Genomic DNA, 12,826 nt, shown 5'->3' on the forward strand with positions numbered 1-12,826 from the left:
GAGTATTTCCAACATTTTCTGCTATTATAGCTGAAATAAAACATCTGGTTGGGACTTTAATGGCCACAAATGGCTTTGAACTTGGCAGGAAGCCATACATTGGCATCCATGCTGGAAAAAGTTAATCAGCACCCACTGACCTCATCCATATTCTTAATGAAGGACCCCGACAGCTTCAGCCTATGTGCCTGATCAGTGGAGCAAGGTAAAACTGAACGAAGTGAAGATAGAGGGTGGTACCAATAAGTAAAACTCGTGGCACCAACAGTACAACATCCAAAGCAGCTTTAATACAGAGTTTTCAAAGCCTGCCACCAAGATGAGTAGGAAGGAATTAAGCCTGGTCAAACTTGGGAAGCCTAGCAGCATAGCTGGTGACGTCACAGTGACCTCAGGAGCTGTCTGTGAGTTCTTGTTACTGAATGGGTTTCCTTGGGGTTCCTCCAGTTTCCTCCCACATGCAAGGGTAGGCAAAACATGTTGAAATGTTGGGATGATTGACATTTTGTGCCAAGACCCTGCAGGGAGACTGCGAGTATGGAGAGAAGATGGCCAGGTTTTAGAAGCGGGCGGGAGGAGTGACTCTGAGGTTAGTAGGTGATAGGTTGAACTGGGTGAGGTTGAGGATGACAGGCAGATGGAGGCAGTTGGGGGAACATCGAGAAGAAAGTTGGCGGGTGATAAGTAGGAGATACCTAGCAACTGTAAATTGCACTTGGCTTGGAAGTTGTAGAATCTGCTGAGAATATGCAAAGCATAAAACAAAATAATAGACATATAAATGAATGGACATTCATCAGCGTGGACTCCATGAGCCCAAGTGTCCTGTTTCCATGCTCACTGTGACTGTGATCATCCTCGTGTGCAGCTTCTCACCACCTTAGTACATTTTTCACCTTTCCTACAATCTTGAGCCAAACAAAGAAAAATTCTACTTTTGAAGATGTCACCCTCCTTAACCTTTAACTCATCAATGACAATCATTAATGTGGATATTCACCATCACCTAGTTAGGAGCAAGTCCTGCCTCAGAATTGCTTGTGAGAGAGTAGAGAACCTCTGAAGGCATTTCTGGAGGGAATGCCACACTCCCAGATTTCGAATCAATTGCAAGGTCCGAAGACACTATTCTGCATTCTTATCTGGTGCAAAAGATTCCAATGAAGCCTTCCACAGCAAAGCAGGGGAGTCCGACCAGTGTCTTGGGCAACTCTTAACCTCACGCGGTCATAAGAAGACAGATTATTTTGTCCTCATTCCTTTGCTAATGGTGAGATCTTCCAGTGCAGCAAATGGTTGCCACATTTCCCATGTTACACCCATTGACTACAGTTCAAAGTGCAGTGGCCATGAAATACCAAGGAAGGCCTGAGACCTCTACTATCCATGTACCTAGCCAAACTTCTCTTAAACATTGACATTGAGCTCGAATGTACCACTTGTGCTGGCAGCTCATTCCACACTCTTACAGCCCTCTAACTGAAGACATTTCCCCTCATGATCCTCTTAAACATTTCACCTTTCAACCTTAAACCATGTTGCAGTCCCACCCAAGGTCAATGGAAAAAGCCTGCTTGCATTTACCCTATTGATACCTCGATAAATCTCGCCTCAATCTTCTACGTTCCAAGGAATAAAGTTCTAACCTATTCAATTTCTTCATATAACTCAGGTCCTCCAGACCCAGCAACATCCTTGTAAATTTTCTGTATACTCTTTTAACCTTATTTACATCTTTCCTATAGGTAGGTGGCAAGTGTAGAGAGGTAATCACACATCAGCACCAATCTTACTGGAGAGTGACTTCATTTACTAATTGAAGTAGACTTACCAGTAATTTTATAACAAATTAAATCTAAAGTTGGGACAAAAACAGTTTCAACCAATTGCTACCAGAAAATGTTCTCAGCTAAATGGTCAATGAAAAGACAGTAGTTTAAATAAGCATTGGCAGGCCAGGATGGCAGCAGCTGGTGACACAGCTGGAGAAAGCAACTCGTAAGCACGAGAGATTCTGCAGATATTGTGGAAAGCAACTTCCCATCTTCTGCCTTGTTAAAGCAGGCAGACTGAACATTAATCACTCTGAGCTCATCGGTACAATATATGGTTACTTAAGCAAAGCTGCCACTGTGTAAGTAACGATTAATGATGGTTAGCATATGTGCAAATCAACACACAGTTAAAGTGGAGTGCGTGTTAATATGATGGAAGGAACATCTGAAATGGAGAAGTGTAACGCAGTCACATAGAAATGCTGGATATTCTCAGAGGGGATGCTGAGAGCATGTCTCTTTGAGTGGAGTGTCTACTCTGAACTCTCCATGTAACAGCCTATGCACACTGTGGGGTTGTCCACCTGTCTCTCAAATGCTTCATGGTGGATTGCTGAAGGAAGAAATATGAATGTGGATGCATTGTGAGGGAACGTACTAAACTAAGGGCACAAAGAGTGTAGAGGAAGGTGCACAGTTAATTGTATTTATTTATTATAAATACATTTATTTTAACAAAGCAAAAGAAGATGCTTAGGAAATGCAAAGCTGGTTGGAATTATACCCAGCACCAAGGAGGATGGCTGTGGTGGTTGGAGGCCAATTATCACAGCCACAGGATGCTTCTGCAGTTGCTCTTTTGGGTTGTGTCTTTGGCCTAAACATCTTCAACAGCTTCATCAGTGACTTTCCTTTGGTGCTAAGGTCAGAAGTAGGGATGTTGGCTGATAATTGCACTGCAGTCAGTACCATTCATGACTTCTCAGATAATGAAGCAGTCTACATTTAAATGAAGTGAGGTAAAATCCAGGCCTGGGCTAACAGGCGACAAGTAATATCCAACAAGAGACATTCCATCGCTTCACACTATGATGTTCAATGTCATTACCATCACTGAATCCTGCAGCATCGATATCTTGGGTTTTACCAGTGAGCCAAAACCGAACTGGAGGAGCTACACTCACAGGGTGGCTACAAGAGCAGGTCAGAGGTAAGGAATCCTGTAAGCCTGCCCACCATCTACACAGCTCAAGCCAGGGATGTGATGGTATACTTGCAACTTGCCTAGACAAGTGCACCTTCAACAACACTCGAGAAGCTAGAAGAAGTACCAACCTGCTTGATAGACACAACATCCACCACCATTGCACAGCAGAAGCAGTTTGCACCATCTATAGGATACACGACAGCAAATCACCTAGAATCTTTAGACAACACACATCAAAGCTGCTGGTGAACGCAGCAGGCCAGGCAGCATCTCTAGCAAGAGGTGCAGTCGACGTTTCAGGCCGAGACCCTTCGTCAGGACTAACTGAAGGAAGAGTGAGTAAGGGATTTAGAATCTTTAGACAGCAGCTTACAACCCTACAACCTCTACCGACTAGAACAGGGGTCCCCAACCTTTTTTGCACTGCAGACCGGTTTAATATTGACAATATTCTTGCGGACTGGCCAACCGGGAGGGGAGGTTGCTAACTTTCTCTCTGTGTTTACCCCAAGAAAGACTACCATGACCATGAAGCCTTGCACGGGCACCTGTGTGCGCATGCGTGACGTGCTCATACATTACATGCCGATTTTTTTCTACAAATCGTTTTTAGCAATTCTGATCAGTGAAACTACACTATACATACATTATTTCTACTATATATAGGCTGTGTATTTATCATATCATTCCTGCTTTTATGATATGTTAGGGTTATTTTAGGTTTTATGTGTTATTTGGTATGATTTAGTAGATTATTTTTTGGGTCTGGGAACGCTCAAAAAATTTTCCCATATAAATTAATGGTAATCGCTTCTTCGCTTTACGCCATTTCAGCACGAAAGGTTTCATAGGAACGCTCTACCTTAGCGGGGGAAATATGGGACAAAGGCGGTCCCGTATGGGACAAAACCAATTTAGCCCAATATACGGGATGTCCCGGCTAATATGGGACAGTTGGCAACCCTTTGGCGGGGGGGGGGGGTGTTAATCACGACCAGAATATAGGTGATGTCACTTATAAGTTGCTAATACACTCAATTTCGTTTCTAAAAGGGTTTATCTAATGAATTTAATATTAAACATACAGCGCATATTTTCCTCGCATGAATATAGTCAATTATAAGTCACTTATAAGTCAATAGCATCACAGCATTTTAAGTAACATTTGGATATTAAACACATGGCGCATATTTTCCTCGTATGAACATATAAAATCATTGCAACACACCAATATCGCTGAATCAGTGGGAGCCCTAGGCTTGTTTCCCTGCAACAAGACGGTCCTATCGAGGGGTGATGAGAGACTGCGATACTCGAAGGGGATTCCTTATGTCCAGTCTATTCCGCAATTTTGTTTTCATTGCATTCATTGCAGAAAACCCCGCTTTGCAGAGATATGTTGGAAATGGAAACAACGTTTTCAGTGCTTTCCTGGCTATCTCAGGATATTCAGCCTTGACTTTGATCCAGAATGCTGGCAGAGATGTTATGTCAAACATGCTTTTCAGCCCACCGTCATTTGCAAGCTCGAGGAATTGATCTTCTTCCCGCGCTGACATGGATGATGCATGAATAATGACCTCGCGTGCGTTCAAGTTCAATAGTGCTTGACAAGGAATGAGGAAAGGTGCAGCTGACTCATATCATTTCATATCGCCAAATCATATTGTTTCCTTGCAGCCTGGTAGCACATGCTTTGCAGCTGGTACCGGTCCGTGGCCTGGTGGTTGGGGACCACTGGACTAGAACAACAAGGGCAGCAGAAGTATGGGGAGTGCCTCCACCTGGAAGTTGCCCTCCAAGCCCCACACCATATTGCTATCATCTCACTGTCACTGGGTCAAAATTCTGCACAGCTCTCCCTAACAGCAGTGTGGGTGGACCCACACCTCAAGGACTGTAGCAGCTCAAGAAGTTAACTCACCACCACCTTCTCAAGGGCAACATGGGATGGACAATTAAATGCTGGCTCAGCCTGTGAAGGGTATATCCCTTGAATGAATAAAAGAAGATAAATTCTACTGGATATTGTTTATTTCTTCACATTTAAAAATTTATTTTCTTTAGAGTAAAATGTAACAATGGACATTTTCATTGCAGCAGAAATTTGACCAACTATGTCTATGGTTAGTCACCTAGCAACCCTAACATTCCTGTATCATGGAGACACAGGTTACCACTGCTCCCAGGTTAGGCACTTTGTGGAGTACTGCACTGAACCCGCATCAGTTGTCCCACAGGCACCGATTGTTGGAGGCTCCTGTGTTCACCAGACATTCTGGATGGGACGCCTCTGAGGGAGGACAATTACCGTTTTCATTCTTCAGGCTAACCCTTGCGCCTGCATGGAATTCACTCCACACCACCCTCCCCACCAACAACCACTCGGTTCTCCAATTCCACCCTCAGGGGCTCCAAAGTCCCAAACATTCATGCTGCGATTCTAAATGTGACACCATGACAATCTGTCAGTGCTGAGTTCCTATTTGCTGAAGTTAATTTGCTCCATTCTTAGAACTAAATTGGTCTGTATCATTCTTATAACAGGTTGTAGAGGACCCTGAAGATACACACTTAACATTTCAGGAACAGGTTCTTCCCCTCCAACATCCGAATTCTGAATGGACAATGAACCATGTGCACTACCTCACTTTTTTTTTGCTCTTTTCTCACTACTTACTTTTATTTATATACGTATAGAGATAGATAGACACACACACACACACGATACTGACGGACTTTTACCGCTGTACCATTGAGAGCATACTCACCAACTGCATCTCAGTGTGGGATGGCAATTGTCCCGTATCAGACTGCAAAGCACTCTAGCGTGTGGTGAAAACTGCCCAGCGGATTATCGGCACCCAACTGCCCACCATTGAGAACATCTACCATAAATGCTGCCTGGGCAGGGTGAAAAGCATTATCAGGGATGCATCTCACTCTAACCATGGACTCTTTACTCTCCTCCCATCCGGTAGGCGCTACAGGAGCCTCCACTCCCGCAGGCACAGGAAGAGCTTTTTCCCAGAGGCTGTGACCCTGCTGAACCTCACATCACAGCGCTAAGCAGTATTGCACCCATATTGTACTGTCTCAGTACTTTTATATTTGTGTGCTGTAGCACTGACTTTTTATTCGCAGTTATTTTGTAAATAACACTATTCTTTGCATTTCTGGTCAGATGCTAGCTGCATTTCATTGGCTTTGTATCTGTACTCAGCACAATGACAATAAAGTTGAATCTAATCTAACTACATCTTCTTGTAATTTATAGTTTTTAAAATTATGTATTGCAATATACTGCTGCTGCTAAGCAATAAATTTTACAACATACTGCATGCCTGTGATATTAACCCTGATTCTGATTCTGAATCCAGGCAGCACAATATAAACCACACCTGTATCCACTCCAAGTCTTCCACATCCTTCCTGTAATGATGCAACCACAATCTCAATGATATATCGAAGGAATTAAATGAAACAGAGGTACATGCAGAGCATAATCAGTAGAATGGCCTCACTCGTGCAGATATCCAATGTCGGAGCTGTTAATAATAGACCTTATTCCACTGGCCTGATAAGACATAGGATCTAGGCCATTCCCATTGAGTCTGATTGCCCACTGACAATCTACTGACAACCAACAACAGCCACCCATTATTTTATTTTAAAAAGAGGACATGTTTGTCATGAATGTAAACAGGATAGTGTTGTGTAATGAGAGACTTCTCATGTTTATCCAACAAATGAAAGTCCATCACATAAGGTAAAAGCTACAATATGTCAAGCAAGAGAGGGTCATTTGAAATGTGGACTCACCATCATCACATGTTTAAAGTTCCTTATCGTGGTAATTTCTTTCTGTTCGTCCTCTTCGTCCTGACCATCATACCCTTCATCCAGGCTTCCTTCAGCTGTCAGCCCTTCATCCAGGATATTTGTCATGCGGTCTATCAAGTGCTCCAGAGGTGGGCTGAGCTCCCGTTCTTCATTGTCCTTCAGGCCCCAGTCCAAGGCCTTATAAACGAGGATTCCCACAGATTCGATCACCTATGAGGATTGGGGGGAAAATCTGGATTAGAAGGGCAACATAAAACACCATTGTGAAGCAAAGCTGATGGGGAAGAGGCAATTTTGAACCTCAGAGTCATACAGCACAGAATACAGAAACAGAATTCTTGGCCCAACTGGACCATGGTTCCCATCTATTCTTTTGCCAAGATTTGGCCCATATGCTCAATAAACATTTCCCATCCATGTACCTGTCAAGTTCAACCTCAAGTTTAATTGTCAGTAGATCAAACATGAGTACAGCCCAACGAAACACTGCGGCTAAGATGCAAAAACAGTACCAACAGTCACACATTGCACAAGGCACATATAAGATAGCAAGCACATATAAATATCAGGAAAATACAGTCACACAAATATTATGCAGTCCAAGACCGAGTAGTTCATGAATGTTGCAGTAGACTGCAGTTGAACACAATACAGCTTGTCTTCTGCTGAGTGAACACTGGGGGCAGCACAGCACTGACTCCAGTTTACGTGCTGTGCCGCACCAACTCTGGCGCCTCTCTCTGGCCAGCTGTAAAAACACGACGACTGAGGCCTACTCCTCACCACGACCAAGGCCACACGGCTCCCCTGCCACCCGCCCCAAGTACAATTAAAATATTAATATACCTGCCTCAACCACTTCCTCTTGCAACTCATTCCATTTACTGATCATTGTCTAGGAGAAAATATTGCCCCTCAGGTTCCTATTAAATCTCTCCCCTCTCACCTTAAACCTATGCCTTCCAGTTCCTTATCCCCTAACTCTGTGGAAAAAGATCCCATCTAAACCCCACATAACTTTATACACTTCTGCAACTTCAGAATTGGAACCAGGCTTATTATCACTGACATTACTGACTTGTGGTAGCGTACCGTGTAGGCATAACAAATTATAAGCTACAGTAACAGTAAATAAAAGTGCAAATGAGGAACAGCGATGTAGTGTTCAGGAGTTCGCGGATCAATATCACCCCTCATTCTCCTATACCTGCTCAACCTCTCTCCATAGACCCTTGACTCCCAGCAATATTCTCTCAAATCTCCTCTGCACTCTTCCCAGCTTAATGAAAAACCGAACACAGTATGCCAAATGCAGCCTCGCCAACATCTTGTCCAATTACAAACATAAAATCCCAAGTCCTGTACTCAGTGCCTGGACTGAGAAAAGCTGGCATGCCTGAAGTGTTCTTCAACATACTGTCTAGCTGCAACATCACTTGCAATGAACCTTGTCCTTGTACTCCTAGATGCCTCTGTTCTACAACACTCCCCTGGGCTTGGCCATTCACTGTGAAAGTCCTACCCTCGTTTGTCTTCCCAAATTATAACATCTCATGTTTATCCAAATTAACCTCCTGCCTCTTCCACCATTCCATTAAGATTGTGGCCAATCTGTTTATTAACTCATCTGCCTGCCTTGGTTTCATAACCCTTAGCTTAATTACAGTTCTAAAATCTGCAATTAACTGTACCCCTTCAGACACTTCACTCCCCTCACACCCCCCCCCCCTCAGTAGTTTTGGGGAGATTAACATCTCCTTGCACAGGACAAAATGTTCACAACATTTGACCTTGTGTCACTTAGTTCAAAGACCTTTTCACCCTGGGATCTCTCATCATATGTCAGATCCAGAATTAATCTGCTACGACCTCAGGTACTGGTTCAGAAACCTGGTATGGGATGCACGCCGTCTAGTTTCACACCTTGTTTCACTATTGGACCCCTTTTTTCCGTCAGTATGAGTAAACATTTTAGGAAAGTTTAAATCATTTGCAATTCTGCTCGGAAAACTACAGTGTGCGATGCATAAACAGAGCATTTTTCCCTCTGATTTTATTTGACACAGTACCATCTCTTGGAGATTCTGACAAAAAATAATACTATGTATATGAAACAAAAGGGAAGGAAAGCTCAAGGAGGAATCAACACATCCCACCGAGGGATCACGGGCATTAAAAAACAGGAAATGAAGGTGGATGGGTGGTTCTGTGATGTGCTGGACTTGTCCACAAGGAATCTAGGAAGTAAAAGACACCATCACTAACAAACTCAGGAGAAAGTTTTACCCAGACAAGAATGCAGATCTCACTCTCTCTACGGGGTCAGAGGAGTCCAAAGCATTTAAGACATTTAAAGATTTTAAGGCCACTGGATTTATCCAAGAGGTTGCAGAAGATTCATAAGAAAGCTGCCAGAAATGGAGGGCTTGCCTTATAAGGAGAGGCTGTAGGCCAGGAGAGTTTTCAGTGAAGCAAAGGAATCTGAAGGGTGAGCTTACGGGAGCTATGTAAATAAAGTGGATGGTCAGTCTACTTCCCAGGGTGGGGGAAATCAAAAACTATTCAGCATTGTTGCAAGGTGATTTAAGATGAGAGGGGAATGATTTAAAAGGAGACCAGAGGGGCAAGTTTTTCCACAAAGAGGATGGTGGGTATGTGGAACAACCTGTGAGAGGAAGTGGTAGGGGTGAGTAGAACTAAAATATTTAGAAAGATATTTTAGCAGGTTCATGATAGGAGAGGTTTAGAGGGATATAGGCCAAAAGGAATTAGCTCAGGACGGCACTGTGGTTGGCACAGATGAGGTAGATGGAAGGGGTTATTTCTGTATTGTATTACTCAATTACTCTACTACCGATGCTTCATTACATAACACACTGAAGGGTGAATCAACACACTGTATTGCCTGCTAAGATGTGCATTCCAGTCATTATAGTTAATGTTATTTCTGCGAATTTTCTTGAGGGACTGTGTATCAAAACAGACTGAAGAATGAACGGACTGAAGGGACAAGCAGATCGTGGTTATTGTGTGTTCACCCTTTCCCCAGGATCCTTGTCAAACTTACTAACATCAGTTATGCAGAATGCAAATGTGTCCTTCCGCCCAACTCATCCATAATTGACCAAGAGACCCACCAACCTGCATTTGGCCCTTATCCCTCCAAACATTTTTTCTCCATGTACCCAAGTATAAGTCTTTTAAACACTGCAATAGTTTTATTACCCTGGGACTCCTCTGTAGAGTTTCACATTCTCTATGTTCTCTAGATAAAACTTTGTTCTAAATTCCCTAGTCCTTGACTGCTATTGGTTATCAACTTCACAGAAAACAACTTCTTACAGGTACGATCATAGGACTGTACTAATTGCATCTGCCACTTTCTTACCAATTCACTGTATCTGTATCCTCCTGTACAGCTCACTTTCATCACCTGTAACAGATTCACTCATCTGCCAGAGTTTACATTCAAATACTGTGGCAAACAGATATATCAGGCAATGGAATTCATCACGACCACAGCCTCCCACAACTCTAGGTAGCTGTTGACTATATTGTTATGCATACATGGGTCATCATCACAAACTCATACCCTTTGCTCATTAATTTTTATAGATGCACCATAGAATGCATCCTTCCCAGATACACCACAGCTTAGTTCGACCTGTGATTGCAAGAAACTGCAGGGATTTATGGACACAGATTGGAATAGCACAGTAACCAGCCTCCCCTCTATGGACACTGTATATACTTCTTAATGCCTCGGTAAAGTAGCCAACATAATCAAAGACCCCACCCAACCTGGACATTCTCTACTCTCCCTTCAAGCACAAAACACAAAAGCATGAAAGCACGTATCACCAGGCTTAAGGGCAGAGTCTGTTCCATTGAGGCAGGAGGGGCCTTGAATGGTGCATCTATAAAAGTTGCTAGAAGGTCAAAGAAGTCATGCCAAACTTCTTTAGCCTCTTGAGGATGTTGTGTTTATCTTCAAAGGTGAGCATCTCACCGTGACACATCTTGCGAGGACACAAATGTATCCCTGCTCTGTTTGATAGAGTGCTATGACAGGAATCAGAATAAGAATTGTAAGAAGGTTTAATATCACTGGTATATGTCACAAAATTATTGTTATGCAGCAGCAGTACGTTGTAATAGATAGTAATGAAAACTATAAATTACAATGAGTATATACAAATTGTAAATTAAATAAGTAATGTGAAAAGAGAGGGAAAATTACTGAGGAAGTGTTCATGGGCCCATTGTCCATTCAGAAATTTGATGGTGGAAGGAAAGAAGATGTTTCTGAAACATTGAGTATGTGTCTTCAAGCTTTTGTACCTTCCTCTTTGATGGTAGCCGTGAAAAGAGGGCATGTCCTGGGTGATGGGATCTTTAATGATGGATGCCGCCTTTTTGAATCCAGTTGATCTGAGACCAGGTGGAGAGCCAGTGAGATTGCATCTGCTGTAAACCTAGTGACAGGCAAATGGCGGTGTGGCCCTTGCTTAAGCAGGAGTTGTTTCTTGACATTACCAACCCCTCAAAGCACTTCATCACTGTAGATCTGAGTGCCACTGGGCGATAGTCACTGAGGCAGCTCACCCTGCTCTTCTTAGGCACTGGTATAACCGTCAGCCTTCCGAAACAGGTGGAAACCTCCGACTGCAGCAGTGAGAGACTGAAGATGTCCTTGAACACTACTGCCAGTTGGTTGGCATATGTTTTCAGAGCCCTCCCAGGTACACCATCAGGGCCTGACAACTTGTGACTGTTCACCCTATTGAAAGATGTTCTGATATCAGCCTCCGAGACACAGATCACAGGACCACTGGATGCTACCGGAATTCACAGATGTAGTTTTATTTTCCTTTTCAAAGCGAGTATAAAAGGTACTGAGCTCATCATTGCCATTCATGATGTTAGATTTCATTCTGTAGAAAGTAATGGCCTGCAAAAAATGCCAGAGCTGGCGTGCATCCGATTGCATTATTAACTGCAATTGAAATGGTTCTTTTCACTCTTAAGATAGACTTCTGTAGGTTGTACCTGGACTTCCTGTATAGGGATCTCTGGTTTTGAATACCTAAGCAGATTATGAATCTCCTGGTTTGTCCACAGCTTTTGGTTTGGGTACATCTGGGATTTTTTCCAAAGGCAAACACTCATCCACAGAGGTTTTGATGAAGTTGGTGAAACTGTGGCCTTTTCATTCAGACTTGAAGATGAATCCCTGAATATTGTCCAGTCCACTGACTCAAAGCAGCCCTGTAAGCACTTCTCTGTTTCCCTTGACCATACCATCTTGGTGCAGTGGTCAAGTGTGCTGGCTCCTCTGGTTCCACAGTAGATGCGTTGGTGGTAGTTCAGAGACTTCTTCAAGCTGACCTGGTTGAAATCTCCCGCAATGATAGAGAAGGCATCAGTATCATACCTGTCGATTCCTTGCTGGGTGCCATTAAACCTGAACTTGAACATGTTGTTGATGAGGCCGAATTTAGAGTACCGTGTGCAGTTCTGGTCACCTCTGAACAGGAGAGATATCAGGACCTCCTGCTGCCATGGCATTGGGGTTCAATCTACAAAAGGAGTGTGCCTTTAATGACTGAGCCTCAATGCCTGTCTCAGATCACTGCACCGCATACTTGCCCTTGATCACACAGTCTACCCTGTCATGGCCCTTGAACCTTATTTGTCCGACTGTACTACGCTGTCTCTGTAACTGTATTCTGAATTCGGTCATTGTTTTCCTTTCGCTAGTACTTGAATGTTCTTCTGTATGAAATGCTCTGTTTGGGTGGCATACAAAACAAAGCTTTTCATGCTATTTTGGTACATTTAACAATAATAAACTCATGACCATTTGGAGCCTGGACCAATCAGGGAATGGTACAGATTTGCTTTAGTGAGTGCTTCTGTGTGTGAACCACCTTAACAATGTGTCAATTTTTTTTGGCCATTTCAGAATTTTTCAGGGGTCCCCATTTAGACAACGACACAA

General features: G+C 43.2%; 1 protein-coding gene across 6 annotated transcripts in view; it reads right to left on the bottom strand.

The window, feature by feature from the left end:
* Nucleotides 1-12,826, bottom strand: part of LOC134352285 (protein spire homolog 1-like) — a 210,149-nt gene that overhangs the window by 108,147 nt on the left and 89,176 nt on the right. For all 6 annotated transcript variants that reach the window (XM_063059585.1, XM_063059609.1, XM_063059593.1 and 3 more), the window contains one exon: nt 6,805-7,035. In XM_063059585.1, coding sequence (XP_062915655.1) covers nt 6,805-7,035 — 231 coding nt within the window. The remainder of the gene's footprint in view (nt 1-6,804; nt 7,036-12,826) is intronic.

This window comes from Mobula hypostoma, chromosome 1, assembly GCF_963921235.1.
Source record: "Mobula hypostoma chromosome 1, sMobHyp1.1, whole genome shotgun sequence".
NCBI lineage: Eukaryota > Metazoa > Chordata > Chondrichthyes > Myliobatiformes > Myliobatidae > Mobula > Mobula hypostoma.